Source organism: Schistocerca americana, chromosome 1, assembly GCF_021461395.2.
Source record: "Schistocerca americana isolate TAMUIC-IGC-003095 chromosome 1, iqSchAmer2.1, whole genome shotgun sequence".
Lineage (NCBI taxonomy): Eukaryota > Metazoa > Arthropoda > Insecta > Orthoptera > Acrididae > Schistocerca > Schistocerca americana.
This window is the reverse complement of record NC_060119.1, coordinates 357,859,714-357,877,165: the sequence shown is the minus strand read 5'-3', so window position 1 is coordinate 357,877,165 and position 17,452 is coordinate 357,859,714. Positions and strand designations below refer to the sequence as shown.

Sequence of the window (17,452 nt, the reverse complement as noted above, 5' to 3'; positions counted from 1 at the left end):
ATAAAAAGCAACTCCTGGGAAGACCAGTTGTAAGCAAGATACAATAGGACAAAGATAAAATCACGGAGAAATAGGAGAGGAGTGAGAGGGGGTAAGATGGGCGAGCCACTCTGTGCAGAACGCAGCTGGAGGTCCCTAGAGCATGGTATGCGGTGGGAGAGACATCCTCTGCATCCCACTAGCACCACCTCACATTATGTTAGCTCAAGAAAATGAGCAACACAGACAAGATGATGAAAATTAAGAAAGGACAAAACATTGAAAACACCAAATGTAAAAGAATAAGGAGAATAAAAAGGTGGGAAGGATAGGGGTCAGGCCAGACTGCTGGGCAAGGGCCATCACAGGTCCCCTGCACCACAGCAGGTGGTCAATGAGGCCAAAGTGCCCCACCTTATATAAATAAGTAGAAACTTTCTTCGCGAGTGAAACATAAACCAGGTCAGCCACTTTGGCATCATCCACCAGCACCAGAAACAGCATCTCAGGAAGTTTAATATATTGCATTAAAACAGCCAAATTTGGGCAGTCTATTAGACTGTGGGCAACCATCATGCAGGTACAACATCAGCAATAAGGTGGGTCTTCATGTCAGAGTGTGTGGCTGTGGGTCAGCCAAGTGTGGCCAATGTGTAGCCAACAAATGACAGTGGATTCCTTGCGGGAAGTGTGAAGGGAAGACAGCCACACTGTCATGGTCTTCTTTATTGCCCTCAGGTTGTTTGGGGAGACCAGAGCAAACCATTCTGAGTTCCAGACACCAAACAATTCATGCGCAGAGTTGACCGAAGGTCCATTTCTGTGTCTCCCATTTGAAAATTCAGCATCCTGGTAGCTAACTTTGCAGAGCAGTCAGCATGTTCATTACCTGAGATCCCAACATGGCCAGGGGTTCAAACAAAGACAACTGGCTGTCTAGCTTGATGGAGGTCAGATAGAAGATCCTGGATCATCATGACTAATGGGTGGTGGGAATAGCACTGCTCTGCAGCCTAAAGGCTGCTCATGAAGTCACTACAGATTAGAAATATCTTGCCAGTGCGTAAAGAAGCATGACAAAGGGCTCGTTTGATGGCCACCAATTTGGCAGTGGAGACACTGAATACACCTTGGCAAAGAGCGTAGTTCACTGCACATTGTATGTGTGTGTGCAAAACCGGTTTGTCCATCAGACATTGACCCATCAGTGGATACCACTTCCAAACCTGAAAATTCATCAAGGATAACCAGTAACACATGGCAAAACACCAGGGGGTCAACTGAATCTTTCAGCACAAAGGATAAATCAAGACAGAACAGAGATTGGAGTATATCCATGCGGGCGTACGCGATTGCTCCCTGACAAGAGATGACAGTGGGGGAATTTGAGTTCAGAGCAGAGACACTATAGTCGAGTTGCAATTCTGACCACAGTCCTGGATCTCTGTTGTGAGGGGTGGATCTCCAACTTGGAAAAAGGACAAGGTAGTTTGGATGCTTTAGGGAGCCACAAACATGTATAGCGTAACTGAGTAGCTTTTGTAGGCACCTCATCTGTAGAGGTGGAACCCCATCCTCCACAATTAGGCTGTACACAGGGCTAATTCAAAAGGACAATGTTGCAAATTGGATCCCATAGTGGTGTATTGGGTCCAGTGACTGCAATGCTGAGGGTGATGCCAAATTGTATGCCAGACTCCCATAATCAAGGTGGGACAGGATCAGGGCTTGTGTAAAACTGCACAATGCTAGTGCAATCTGCATCCCAGCTGCTGTTTCTGAGGCAGCGAAGTGCATTAAGGCATAGCCAGCACATCTGCTTAGGTTGACAAAGATGGAGAAGCCATCAGCCAGGCATTGAAGAGCACTCCCAAAAAGTTACAAGTCTTCACCACATTGAGTAATTGGTCACCAAGATAAGGCTCTGATTGTGGATGAACAGTCCAATAGCGACAGAAATGCAAGGCACGAGTTTTGGTGCCGGAAAACTGAAAGTAGTTGTTGCTGGCTCAAAATCTTGTTGTGTCTAGGAGTACATCTCGCTGCTGAAAATTTTGATTTAACGTTGCGGGTTCTTGTTGCACTAAATAACTGATGAAGATTTGCATGTTGCTATAAGTATCTTTCTGTTTTATCCCAGTCTTCTAAATCACACTGACTTTACAATTTCCCCATTTAAAAAACCAATAATTACATTGTTGTTGACAAGTTTAACAAAATATGTGTGTTTCCATCAGAGGCATGCCCACCACTACTTAACATTCTGCAGTAGTCACAATTTCCAAAGAGTTCACAAGGCAAAAGAGTTTACAAACTTTCTCCACAGGGAAGAATCTTTACCATCATTATTTCATAAATAAATCTAGAAACAAATTTAATAATTAGTGTTAGATTGCACAATTAATAAAATGAATTTCAAGAATGCCAGAAGTTTTGTAGTTTCGATTATTCTTGAAAGAAGAGTAATTTTAACTGTTAGTACATATCGATTGTAACAGATTAATTTCGTTTTTATACATTTTATAGCTTGAAATATAATACATCATATAAAAAATCATATGAATTCTTTCAGTGAAACAGCTGAGATAACGTCTATCGAAAGAAGAATTGGTAGTATAAATGAAAAGGGGTATCTCTATAAAGAAAAAGGTAATGTTAGAGGAGGAGGATTCATTATAGGGTCCCTGACAGTACCTTTCGAATGGCACACTGTAGTTGGCATGCAGCAACACCCACACTAGAGGAGCAATAGTAAAAGCAAAAATAATCAGCATACAAGGAAGGTGATATTGAAGAACCCTACAGTCGCTGCTAGACCACCAACTCAAAAGAAGAAAGTGTGGTGTGACAAGAGGTTCTGGACAAGAGGTTCTGGGTTTCAGAAACGTCACTCGAATATAAGGCTACGAGGATGTGGTGTTGCTATTTGATGTCATAAGCCTTTTGTACGTTGAAGAAGGCTACAATATGGCTGTGATGTCAATCAAAAGCTGTCCAAGATGGCAAACTTTAGGTAAACCAAAATATCAACAGTGGAACAGCCTTGCGGAAAACTGTCCTAGGACTGAGCCAGAAGGCCCAGAGACTCAAGGAGCCAACACAACTACTGGCTCACAATGTGTTTGAGCAACTTACAGAGAACATTGGTGAGGCTAATAGAACAATTGGTTTCCATCTGTAGAGGATGTTTGTCCAGTTTCAGTACCAGGACGATGGAGCTTTCTCACAATTGGAAAGGGAACTCACCCTTGTTCCAGGTACAGCTGAAGATAGTAAGGATATGACGCTGTCTGCTGAAAGATCATCATCATCATCATCATCATCATCATCATTGTCCTGTTAAGGATTAGGCAGTTGCCTGTTCTGAACTCTCATACAAAATCATTCCCACCTTTTTCTAGATCTTCCAATATCTCTTTTCCCATTCAGCTTCTAGTTCAGGATCTTTTGAGGAATTTTGTGGCCTGGCAATCTCATAAGGTGATGTTTCCAATCTTCAGGATATTTTTGGATTTTTTCGATTCCTGCTGAAAATATTTAATTCTGTTCTAATATCTTTGTTTCTACTCATATAGCTGTTTTTGGGCAGCCCTTCGTTCGTCATGGCTACCTCATGTCTGCTGTTCAAATTTTATTTCCACATTTTCTTTCTTTTACTAGAAATTTTAAAGTTGTACTTCTTGCAAATTTTGTTCAGCTGGTATATTAATCTTTGGAGGTCATCTTCATTCTTTAGAATAACAACAACTCCATCAGCAAACAAAAGTACACACTGGTGTTCCTCATTCGTTATCTTAATTCCTTTGTTTACTTTATTTCCATTTGTGAAGAATGAAGTCAACATAAATATTAAAAAGGGTATGTGATACGCCACACCCTTGTCTAACGCCTTGGTTAATAATCATTTCTTATAATCAATTCCAACCTGTGTTTATTACAGTGTTTGCAGCTTTGTAAAGACTTTTCACTACCTCTATTAAGTGATAAGGAAATCTACATTCAGACATAATCTTCCATAGGCTATCATGGCTCACAAAGTAGAAAAAACTTCTCAAGGTCAATAAAGGTCATATGGATTTCTACTTTAAATTCTCTGTTTTTCTACGATGTTTTTAATTACAAACACATTGTCTGTGTATGAATGACCTGATCTAAATCCATTTTGCTCTTCAGGAATAATAGCTTCTGTGGTATTCTTCATGTGGTTACTGGTGATCTTTGCATATAGTTTGTAGCCAATGTTTAGAAGACATATGCCATGATAGTTTTTGCAGTCACTATGTTTCCCGTTTTGAAAAAGAGAGATTACTTCTGCTGTATACCAAGGGTCTGGGAACTTGCAGTTCGACCAACGTTCATTTATTAGTTGTAAAAGTCTTATCTAGTGGTAATCCTACCTAATTGTTTTTTTTTTTTTTTTTTTTTTCCCCCTTGTTAAGGGCTTTCATGATCTTGTGTGCACACTGCTGTCTATCATGTACATCATGTTCTAAGAGACACTTATGAATGAGTCCCACGACCCTTGGTGTGTTTTTGTGCTGTTCGTGTTGTAGCATTCCATTTTATTTTATATATTTCCCAGCTGTCTGATGTTTTTTGTCTGTAGAAACTTCATATCGGCTATTTGTTTTTCTTTAATGGTTTCTTTAATTTTTGTATACCAAATTATGAGTCTCTTTTTCCCCATCTGTTTTCTTCCATTTACCAAGTGCTTCTGAGGCTGCTTCAATGATGCAGGTTTTGATATTATTCCATTCTATATCGATGTCTTTGTTGACTGGTAGTGAAGCAAGCTTTTCTTGGAGTCTGTACAGATAAAGTTTCCTAATACTATATTCTGACAGGAGATGTACTATGAACAACTCTTGTTGTGGCTTCTTTTGGAGTTTCTTTGTCTTCTTCCATTTTGATAGTAACCATATCTTACTGCTTAGAAGGAATTGGTCACTACCTACAGTTCCTGGGCAAATTATTAGACACACTGCACATTTTTAATGTTATTTGTAATAATTACGTGTTGAGTACAATATTTAATGCAATTAATTGGAAAATTTATGACAGTTATTCAGGGCATTTATTACATTGTTGAATTTTGTATCTATTGTTGCTACATGTCATTGGATTGTTGACCAATTGTAGGTATCAATGAGCAGAGTAGAGCGCACAGGAAAGGACCTGTTCTGTGGCGTTCTCATGTGTAACTGGTGTAATACTTTGTTCGCTTTGATTATCAATTTCGTAATATTGACATCATAACTGATTTTTTAACAGCCAGATATTACTAACTGTGACCTTCAAAAATGGGTAAAGGAGGGGAAATTTCACTACATAAAAAAGCTGAGGTCAAAGCCCTCGTTAATACGAAAATGTATTCCAACCGGGAAATTTCACAAAGGTTGGAAACGTCAGTATCTAGCGTGAGGCGTATAAAGAAGAAAATTGATTCAGATGAAGAATAGAGCCCCAAAGGGAAGAATAAATGTGTAATAAAACCAATTTCACACCAAGGTCAGAAAGATTTCTCAAAAGAATTTGCATAGAAAAAAGAATTGCAGAAACAAAACAGATAAAATCTCAACTGGAAGAGGTTGATGTGAATACATTTGAACACACTGTTCGCAGAAAGTTGAAGTATATTGATTTCAAGGTCTGTCAACCAGCTAGAAAGCCAAAGTTAACAACTACAATGAATGTAAAGTGTCTGAAGTGGGCTAAACAGTGTGTGATAAGGATGCAGACTTCTGGAGATTGGTAATTTAACTTTAAGATTATTATTTACAATATGATATAATCTATGAACATTTACTCATAGTATATTACTTATGTTTCTTGATTATTACAGACATGCTTCAGCGATGAAAGCATGATTGAAATTTTAACTAACAAATCTCAGTACGTGGGCCATCAAACAGGAGAAAAATTTCATCCAGTCTGCATTATTCAGACCTTAAAACATACAACTAAGGTGATGATTTGGTCTGTCATCTGTGGCACGGGTACAGGACATCTTTACATGGTTAAAGGCATAATGAGGCAAGACCAGTACAAGGAAGTCCTGCAAAATTGGTTAATACCACAGCTCAGAGAATGGTTCCCAAATGGGGAACCATTTATCTTTATGCACAATGGAGCTCCCTGTCACACAGCCAGGTCAGTTAAATCCTTTATGATGGAACAAACTATCCCTCTGTTAGACTGGCCAGGTAATAGTCCCGACCCGAGCCCCATAGAAAATGTATGGGAACTAATGAAGAGGGAGATGGCAAAAGATGTCATCACAAGAAAAACACAGCTCTTAGAGAAGATCATCCATGTGTGGTATTATCATCCACAAATGCAGGACACAATACAGTCCTGCATTGACAGCACGCCAGCACGCCACATTGTATTAAGGCTCTCATAGCTGCAAAAGTTGGCTCAACAAGGTATTAAAACTAATGTTTTCACTTTCACAATATTTTAATTTTTGTCGTAATTATTGAAACAAAATATTTTCAACAAATACTACATTTTGTTTATTTGTTATATCGCTTTAGTTATGAAGTAGACTACACATAATCATTTTATCACAATTTATGTATTAAAAAAACAAATTTCGTTAAACAAAAATCATAATCTGCTTAAAAACTGTAGTTTGTCTAATAAATTGGCCAGGGACTGTGTGCAACTTACTCTATAAATACATGTACCTTGCACAAGACTCTTCATTTTATCATTATTTAGTATGTAATCAATCACAGACCTTAATCCTCGTGCACTCCATGTAAACTTGTGAATGTCTTTCCTTCTATAAAATGTGTTAATAATTTTAAAATTGTTGAAGGAGGCAAACTGACATAGTTCATGTCCTTATTATTAAGGGCCTTTTCTCCAAATAGTTCTCCTATTCCTGGTACTGGTAGATTTCCAATTGTTGCATTAAAATCGCCAGTGATGACAACATGATCTGTTTTGTTGTTATTGTTAACTTTTTTCTGAAGATCATGATAACAAGTATTAGTATCATCCTTCCTTCCCTCTTCTGGGCTGTAGACACGTATAACTGTTAGATGACGTCTGGGAATTTGAAATCTGACTGTCATTATTCTTTCATTTATGAATCTGTATTCACAAATATTTCCATTTATCATTAACTAAAATCGATACTCCAGCACTGGCTCATTTTCTTTGTGGGATGCCACTGTAAGCCATCCAGTAGTCTGTCAAATCTTTTGTTCCTTTTAGTTTTTCTTAGTTTCTGCTATTATTGCAATGTCCACTTTCCTCTCTTTGAGTAAGTTATTTAACTTGCTTTCTTTGTTGGTTATTCCTCGAATGTTGTTGACCCCGTCCTGTATCCAAGGCTGTTTGTGAGTTTGACACTGATACAAGTTTGGGCATTTGGGTGTGGATGGGATCTAGCCCTGGAGCTTTATCAGGGAAAAGGGCTAGGGCACTAAAGAATTCCCACTCACTGAATGGAGCATTATAGGGCTCCAGGTGGTGTGTATTGAAAGATAAGTGCAATCACTCCATTCTCTCTTTAAGGACAAGAAAGGCAGATTGTTAGTTCTCAGATGCAGAGGCTCGAGCATAATACAGAACAAAATGTTCAGCTACGGCATCTGGGTCATTGAAAACAGCACCAATCAAGGAAATGACAAGTGCACCTGCACAGGACTGGTATACATACAGGCATCTGATCATCCAGACCTGTGGAGGTGGTGTACATGTTCCAGTGGTTGAAACATAACATTCCCAGCACTCTTGCTTCTGTTATTTTACTAAGTGGCAGATCTGGGCACAGAGCCATTTAAAGGTAATGATGTGCTCGATCGATGGATGCTGCTTACGGTGCTGGACAGCCTGCTTACACTCTCTAATGGCCTCAGCAATTTCCGAGGTCCACCAAGGTAGTACCTTCTGATAGGGTGATCTCGAAGGATAGGAGATTCTGTACAGCCTTGTCAATGCCTCAATTTATTGGAGAGCTCAGAACAACAGTAGAGATGAAAGCATCCCAGTCAGCATTGTGTACACCCCATCTTGGTGGGCACCCAGGGTGGTAACAATGAGGGAGGGACAGGAGGACTGGATAGTGGTCACTAACACACAGGTAATCGTGGACCCTCCGGTGGATGGATGGGAGAAGAGCAGGGCTATGACCGAGTAAGTTCCATGTGCCACAGTGAAGTGTTTGGAGGCACCAGTATTCAAGAGAAAGAGGTCGAGATCTGTCAGTAAATTTTCCATGTCTTTATCATGGCTCGTGATCATGGATCCATCCCACGAAAGGTTGTGGACATTGAAACCACCCAAGATTAGGAAAGGTGGGTGGAGTTGAGAAACCAATGCAGACAATAAGTTCTGAGGCTCTCCATCATCAGGAGGGAGATAAACATTACAGGTGGTAAAATCCCGAAATGCCCTTACTCAAACAGCCACAGCTTCACAAGTTATATCAAAAATTATCCAGAGCACTTTTTCAGACATTTACAACTGTCATAATAAATTTGCCAGTTTACTTTAAATATTATTGAACCAGAATAGGTTGAGAAATGAAGATCTGACTCAAAATTATTAGTGCAATTTCTGATGAAGAGCTTCTCAGGTGATATTTTGTCAGTTTTTATCCAAATCTACTTCATACTTTACACTAGATCTGACAATTTTAGATTTTCGTGCTGATATTGTAATGGAACAGACTAAACGATAAACTGGGTAAAACAGATGAACCATTCCCTAAAACTATTACACTTAATATTATCTGTCACAGAGCGATGATGATGATCTGTAGGCCTCTGGTCCCAAATACTTTGTATCCAGAAATGGATGAAATAAGTGCCTTTTTAATATTGTCACAGTTCACACATTAATGTTCATGTACAGTAGTTTCATTGATAGGATACAGGAAAATTACCCAGGAACTTACCCACAAATTATCTCTCGATAGACTACTTACAAAATTTCATGTACCGGTATTAAGTGAAAAATCTAAGAATATATTACAGTTCCCTACAGTTCTTGCAGTGATCATGAAGATAACACTGATTAATTACAGCTTGCCAGCAGCATTTAACAAGTAATTTTTCCCTCACTCCGTACCTTAATATATAGTAAAATTGGAAGTACTCTCTGCAATCTCCTTCACAGTAATAATGGCTCAAGTTTCTGAACTGATGGCAGTGGTGACCTTGAAAAAGCCAATAATGTCTCAAGTTTCAGGTCTGACGGTAGTGGTTGCAGTGTAACACACAAATCAGCTCGATAACATCGCCTGGTGAGGATCATAATGAGCAGGGAGTGAGGAGGGAGGGGGGGGGGGGGGGGGTGAGGGCGGGGAATGGAAGCAGGAACGATGCAGGTTGAGGTGGAAATAAACGCACACTACACGATCCCAACACAGATGATATCAGCATTCCTTCAGCGTCGTCCAGTTGACTGGTGCAGCCTCTGCACCAGTCACCGGTTGAACATATGGCAAAGTTACTTCAACATCATTGAGCAGTACTGCCATTGCCAGACACTACAGCCAGTCTCCAAGGATCTGGCGTTCAACATGGAACCTGTCCACTTCCCACTAATGTCACACAGCACTGGTGTATCTCAGTCGCCCAGCTTGGCCTTGTAGCACCAAGCTAACAAGACGACTTGTGTCAGCAATGTCTTTGCTGCCACCAGCCACCACTGTCTCAGAGTACAGCTAGGGATGTCACAGGGTGTCTGTTACTCACAAACAGTTCCTGGGCTACTGTAAAAAGAATGTTCCTTTTAACTAGGCATCATAGACTCTGCTCTCACTGCTGTATTGGACAAACTGTACTGCAGTTTCCCACATATGTAACTATGCAGCCAGAACCATTCAACAGATGACATAGAAATCACAAGTGGCTATGTCACAACACTAATAAGACTAACTAGACATTGCAGTCTGACAGCCCATGTGACTGTCAATGTGACCTTTGTTTGTGAATGTCCCCACAAAAAGACATGTTACACACTTAAGTTGCTCCTAAACCCACACAATTCTGCTGGGAACTGTTTGACAGTTTCCCAGGAGAGATCTGGAAACAATAATGCTGTTAAGTACTACCAGTTCAAACAAACACATTGGTATGCATTGTTTTATCTAAAAAAAATAGAGAGAGATATCATTTGGATCTTGTGGCTACTTTTCATTGACAACTTCCTCCTTTCTCCATATTCCCCTATTCCCCTGCAGTTGCAAGTAAGTTTTTTATGTGACCCTAGATTAACCATCATGCTCTTAGGTGAAGATATATATATATTAATACCATGAAAATTATTTATTATTATACAACTTACCAGTTATAATGGCAAATTTTGCATGAAGCAGATCAACAACATCTCGGACTGCCAGTTCATTTGTCTCCATTACATCATCTGCAAAAATGTTGCTACAGTTAACAAAATTACTGGAAATCTCCATGTAAAAAATAATTAATAAATCAAACAATTATGAATAAATGATAATGCACACTTGAAGTATAAAATTGTTTTTAATTTCCATTCTTGTCCCAAAGGCTAGCACAATGATGGGAAAAAAGGTCAACACCAAAAAATAATTACTCTAGAGTAATAACATTTTGGGACTACATTTGTCTAGATAACATATTTAAGTGATTAACACTGCAGCATCACAATTTATTGTAAGCGCAAGATAAATCATTGCAAATGTGAAATGCTGGTACATTAATAACCAGTGTGACCTCCAAAACGTTGAATGCAAGCATGCAAACATGCATGCATTGTGTTGTATAGGTGCCGAATGTCAGTTTGTGAGATAGAGTTCCATGCTTGTTGCATTTGGTCAGCCAATACAGGGACAAATCATGCTGACTGCTGATGACGCAGGAGTTGTCATTCGATGATGTACCTTATGTGCTTGATTGGAGACAGACCTGGTGATCGAGCAGACCAAGCCAACATGTTGACACTCTGAAGAGCACGTTGGGTTATAACAGCGATATGTGGGCAAGCATTATGCGGTTGGAAAACACCCCCTGGATTGCTGTTTATGAATGCCATCCAGAGTCTGGTCTTGTGATTGTACATTCTCAAGACCACCACTGCCAGCAATCATTTACAGTGGCTACATTCCTGCCAAGTCTTTCTGCAGTATCACAGAAGGGAAAGCTAGCTTCTTGCAGCCCTACTAAATGACCTCATTCAAACTCAGTGAAGTGTTAATAATGGCATCTTTGTCACCTTAAAGGGATTCTTGACCAACATCAACTCCTCATGATCGTTACCTGGTTTGCATCCTCATAGTGGTGGTATTATTAGGACCACTCTTATGTGACTGGCACAAAATCTGAATAGACTTCATCTTTCAGATTTAGAAACACGCCTACCAATTTTTGTTTATTCCACACAACTACTTTTTGGTGTTGTAATTTTTACCCCTTAGTGTATTACAAGACTTCATTATCTGGGGAAATACTAAAGAGGAAACTTGAAAATCAATTATATCATTTGTATGTCCCTTTTTCAGTGACTTTTTCTTATAATTGTTATGGAAAGAGATAGTTCACCACAATCTGTACTATACAGAAGAGATTACAAATACACAAAACTCATCCCCGATATCAATAAGAAAAACAACAGCATTCATAACATTCCATACTGTTATGACAAGGACAGCAAAACAACAAGTTGTTTTTTATGATTTTTGTTTGTTTTGGAATACGCCTTCATAAACTCTGAATGGGAGAACAAAATGGTGTAAAGATGTTGGCAATCCACTACATCATCTGCAATTTGTTGATAAAACTGTCTTGATAGCAGCTAACTTGAAAGATACCATAGACAATATCATCTATTGGATGAAGTTGAACTGCTGCTAATAGCAAAACTTGATAAAACAGATGGAGCGAAAATAGGATTGGTCAAAATATACACAAACCTAGGAGACTCAGTAGAGGTAATAAAATATATGAATAAACATGGTGAGTAACCCCAAGATGGTCTGCATATTGAAAGTAAACACTACCTTAACAATAAATATAGCCCTACATTTAAAAACAATGTCTTATAAGCGATGTGTGCTACCACTCCAATTTTACTGGACCGACAACATTTTAAGAAATAACAAAACAAGTTAAAAAATTAAGAAGTGGAGTAACAAACTGAGGCCACAAGAGGAATGGATGTATGCGGCACTGTCATGTTATGTTCAAATGACAACAGGTCCTACACATTTCAATGCTGAAAGACAGGCGATGGCCAAAGATACACCCAAAATAATATCTGGAAGTTAAAGGAGCCCCAAAAATCATAACCAATACAGAATAAAATGTCACCATATTCTGTTATGTGAGAAAAGAAATACAATACAAATACAAGGTAACAATGTAATTACACCAGAAATTTATAGGGCCTTAGGAAGGTGTCACTCATGACAGATCAAACAACCAACGTCTATATCAAGTAATCTATCTTACATCACTGAAACAGTATTTGTTTTTGTTCATTTATTGTGTGTCATACATTCAACAATCAAGGAGAATTTTCAGGGTTGTGGCTCAAGATAACCAATAACAGAAGAGCGGCAAGTGCCTCAAACTTGCTCTTTACAGTGCACTAACAATGAAATATTACTATACTATTTAATAAGATTTGTGTTTTCATTAGGTAAATGTAACCTGGTAAGTGAACAAGAAACTGTTAATTTTAACAAAAGCTGTTGTTTCCTCAGTTATATTAAACAGCTGCTGTTTATCTTATATCGTTAGCTTAAAAGTTTCTCGATTATCTCATTATTTTTCACAGAAAACTGTTACCTACATCTGCACGTGCAGAGAGCTGTTCACAATACACTACTAATTGTCAGCAACTTTACCACTAACACTTATTCTTGTCCTGTAGTTAATAGAAATTTTCAATCCCTGATGCTAGATAATTAAATAATTTATAGGAGATGTGGCTAATGAAGTACTGAAAGGGATTCCAAATTTCTTGTTTTATGTCAGATGGGAAATTCTTGAATATCTTTACACCAGAGTAAATAATTTCAGTCTGAACCCTGCACAAGGAGTGAAGCATACTTGAAAATAATTTTGGTATCTTGTATTGTGATTGTTTAATTCACAGATCAGCTAAAACTGATTTTTATTATCAGCAACAAGAGTCAAACAGAATACACCTGTTCCAGTTTTAACTAGCATCTAGATCACAGTCAAAACCAATGCCTGAATCAAACAAGTTTGAAGACGGAAATTGCCAGTCGCCATTTCGAAGGAACTACCATGGCACTCACCTTCATTGATTTGGTCTGCTATTTATAATGAAATGTGCACTGATGCAGAATCTTTCTGTATGAGTATGCATGTGGCAATGTGTGCTATTTAATATGTTCCACAATGCCACGCATAAAAATGGTATTCTTCAGGTTCTATGGGTGATGGAAAGGAAGTGTCAGGTGTTTTGGATAGCCCTTGGGCCAGGCACAGTAAGAATACACAACAAAAGGAACATCCCTGTTGTGACTCGCCGATCATTCAAAGTGCCGCCGTGCAATTACGCGCGTCCCCTACATGCGGCGCTGTCTGCCAGCCATGCCGCAGCCGCACCACCTAAGCGGCCAGCCAGTCAGCGGCCGCTAGACTTGGACTCGGTGCTCATTCGAATGTGACCGTGTTCACATGTCCAGCTTGTCAACTTCCTCTCTGACTTATATTTGTGTCGTTTTGAAATATGTGTGTTCAACTTGACGTTTTAACAATTGGTGACGAGGTAGTGGATTTTTCCTTTTCATCGTTGACCCACAGGTTTCCATGGCTACTGTCGAGCAACTATTGCAGGGTCTCATTGAACAGCAAACGCTTCTAACATCGGCAATTCGCGATTTCATCGCGGCGTCAAACGCGGGGCGTTTCTCGTCGTTGGCTATACCTCCTTTTCCTCCTTACGAAAAGATGGCGGAAGACTGGTCTGATTATGAAAAACGTCTTCGACAGCACTTCTTGGCATTTCATGTCACGGATGAACAAACATGTAAGTCTCTGTTCCTTTCCTGGATTTCACCTCAAATGTATCGGTTGTTGACGCAATTGGCTCCTTTGAAAGATCCTGTGTCTTTGTCCTTTGCTGAAATGTGCTCACTTCTGTCTGTCTATTTTCAAAAGCAAACGCATGTGGTAGCCTCTCGTGTTGCCTTTTATCGTTGTCAAAAACAACCGCATCAATCCTATCGCGCTTGGGCTGCTGAACTTCACGGCTTCAGCAGAAAGTGTCAATTTGTTACTGACGTTCACAAAGAATCCTATGCCGATTCCATGGTACGGGATGCTATTATCCGGTTGGCGCCCAACAAAGAAGTTAGGCAACGTGCCCTTCAGTTGGCAAATCCGACTCTAGATGAAGTCCTCTCCATCGCGCAGTCTTTTGAAATTTCTCACACCGGCAGGGGACAAATAGAGGCGTGGGGTGATGTCGGGGAAATACAACCTCTGTGCGCTGTTGACGACGCGTGCGGCGCGTCCCCGCCGGCCAACGTGGCCACAGTGGGCTCCCATGCGCAGCCTCGGCCTAACCGTAAACAACCCGCTAAGAAACTGCAGCAAAACCCCCGGCAACTTCCTTCATGTCCACAGTGTTTTATGAAACATTCACTCGAGGATTGTCCCCAACGTTGGGCTGTGTGTCACAATTGCAAAAAGAAAGGTCATTTGTCTTCCGTTTGCAAATCCGACCACATACATGATGTTCATGAACATGACGCTGATTCTGATTCTGTGTTGTCTGTCAATTGCACTTCTTCCCTTTCAGGGAAGTTATTCCTCACTGTCCAAATCCTTGGTTGGAACGTTCACATGCAGGTGGATACAGGTTCTGCTGCCACTATAATTAATTCTCAGACATATCTTCAGTTGGGTTCTCCACTCCTATCACCTGTCACTCGGCAACAGAAGATTGCTCTCTTGGGACAATTTAATGCTGAGGTATCTTACAAATCCGGCGTTCGCACTGTTCCCATATTTGTGGTCGACCAGAGTAACGCAGAGAATCTTTTTGGTTTCGATGCCTTTCGCGTTTTTGGGTTCTCCATAGATGACTCTGTCAATATCGTCTCTGATGCTATTCCTTATGCTCAATTGGATTCCTTGTCGATGACATTTTCCTCCCTTTTTTCTCCAGGGTTAGGCCATGCAAACGACTTTGAAGCTCACATCATGCTCAAACCCACTGCTCGGCCTAAGTTTTTTCGGGCTCGGCCCATTCCTGTGGCCCTTCGTGATCGAGTAAAATGGGAGTTGGATTGTCTCACTACTTCAGGGGTCTTGCTTCCTGTCACTTCCAGTGAGTGGTCCTCTCCTGTTTGTCGTTGCTAAGCCAAATGGTGATATTCGTCTCTGTGGCGATTTCAAAGCCACTGTAAATGCTCAATGCCTCATTGACACTTACCCTATGCCCCGACCTGAAGAACTGTTCACTAAACTTGCTGGATGCCAGTATTTTTCTAAAATTGACCTGTCAGAAACTTATCATCAACTTCCTCTCGACACTGCTTCCCGGCAGTTTCTGGTCCTTAACAGGCCTTTCGGCCTCTATCAATACCAATGCTTGCCATTCGGGGTTGCTAGTGCCCCTGCTCTCTTTCAGCGATTCTTGGAACAATTATTGCTCCCTGTCCCTGGGTGTATCAATTACATGGACAACATTGTTGTCACTGGCTCCACCACTGAAGAACATCTTCGGAATCTCCACACACTTTTTCATGTCTTACAGACTGCCGGTCTTAAGTGCAATCTTCAGAAATCACAATTTTTTCAGGTATCTGTCACGTACTTGGGGTTTCAACTCTCTCGGGATGGCATTCGTCCGCTTCAGCAAACTGTCGCTGCGATCGATGCCCTTCCTCGCCCTTCATCTGTTAAGGAACTGCAGGCCTTCCTGGGGAAAATAGCATACTATCAGAAGTTCTTACTGTCTGCTGCTTCGGTGGCTCAGCCGTTGCATCTCCTGTTGCATAAAAACATACCTTTCCACTGGTCCGCGCCATGTGGTGCGGCTTTCCAGAAATTGAAGACTATGCTGAAACAGGCCCCGTGCCTAGCTACTTATCGACCTGGCCAACACCTTGTTCTTGCCACGGACGCCTCTCAATACGGGGTTGGTGCAGTCCTTGCGCACCGTTTTTCTGATGGTTTTGAACAACCCATTGCTTATGCCTCTCAAACGCTCACGGATGCCCAACAAAAGTATTCTCAAATTGAAAAAGAAGCTTTGGCCATTATTTATGCTCTTCATAAGTTTGGTGTTTTTCTCTATGGATCTAAATTTCACCTTGTTACGGATCACAAAGCACTTGTTTCCTTGTTTCATCTATCACCGTCACTTCCCGACAAGGCTGCACACCGCCTCCAGCGTTGGGCTCTTTACTTGTCTCGTTTCAATTATGAGATTTATTTCCGGCCGACGGCTCAACATGCGAATGCTGATGCACTGTCTCGCCTTCCCATGGGTCCTGATCTGGCATTTGATACGGACAAACTTTTGTGTTTCCATCTGGATGTTGCCGAGCAGCAGGTTGTGGACGGATTCCTCATCAGAGGGGAGCGGCTGGCAGCGGCTACGGGTTCTGATCCTACCCTCTCCCGGGTTTTACGCTGTATTCAGAAGGGTTGGCCAGATCGTCCGTCCGCTAAGACTTCTGACCCGTTGCGGAACTACTACGCTTTGCGCTAACGCCTCACGGCTAGGGATGGTGTTATCCTCCTTTCCACCGACAATGCTTTGCTGCGTGTTGTGGTACCTGCGTCTTTGTGTGCTTTGGTCTTGCGCCTCCTTCACCAAGGGCACTGGGGTGTGTCTCGCACAAAATCTCTGGCGCGCCGTCATGTGTACTGACCTGGCATCGACTCCGAAATAGCACACATGGTCGCTGCCTGCGGCCCTTGTGCGTCACATGCCGCCGCCCCGAAGTCATCTTTGTGACTGTGGCCTTTGCCTGAGACGCCCTGGGAGCGTATTCATGCTGACTTCGTGGGACCTTTTTTAGGTACTTATTGGTTCCTCGTAATTGACGCCTACTCTAACTTTCCTTTCATTGTCCGTTGCACGTCGCCTACCACCGCGGCAACCACAAGTGCTCTCGCCCGCATTTTTTCTTTGGAAGGCCTTCCCTCTACTCTTGTTACTGATAATGGTCCGCAATTTGCCTCTTCCAATTTTGCGGATTTTTGTGCTCGTCACGGCGTTATGCATGTCACGGCCCCTCCATTCCATCCACAATCAAACAGTGAGGCTGAACGACTGGTCCGCACATTTAAGGCTCAGATGCGGAAACTCCTGACTTCTTCTGCTGCTGATGACGCGCTTCTCCAATTTCTGGCTACTTACCATTTCACCCCCATGGGCGACCAAAGCTCGGCTGAGCTCTTACATGGCCGACAGCCCCGCACGCTACTTCATCTTCTGTGGCCGCGGGACCTTCGCTTGGCTGGTTCACCGCCGACGACCTCGTCTGGGT

General features: G+C 41.2%; 1 protein-coding gene across 1 annotated transcript in view; it reads right to left on the bottom strand.

The window, feature by feature from the left end:
* Positions 1–10,356, bottom strand: part of LOC124622658 (guanine nucleotide exchange factor DBS-like) — a 199,165-nt gene extending 188,809 nt beyond the window's left edge. Inside the window, exon 1 of the mRNA XM_047148453.1 lies at positions 10,285–10,356. Within this exon, the coding sequence (XP_047004409.1) occupies positions 10,285–10,354 (70 nt within the window). The 5' untranslated portion in view covers positions 10,355–10,356. The remainder of the gene's footprint in view (positions 1–10,284) is intronic.
* Positions 10,357–17,452: the final 7,096 nt, after the last annotated feature.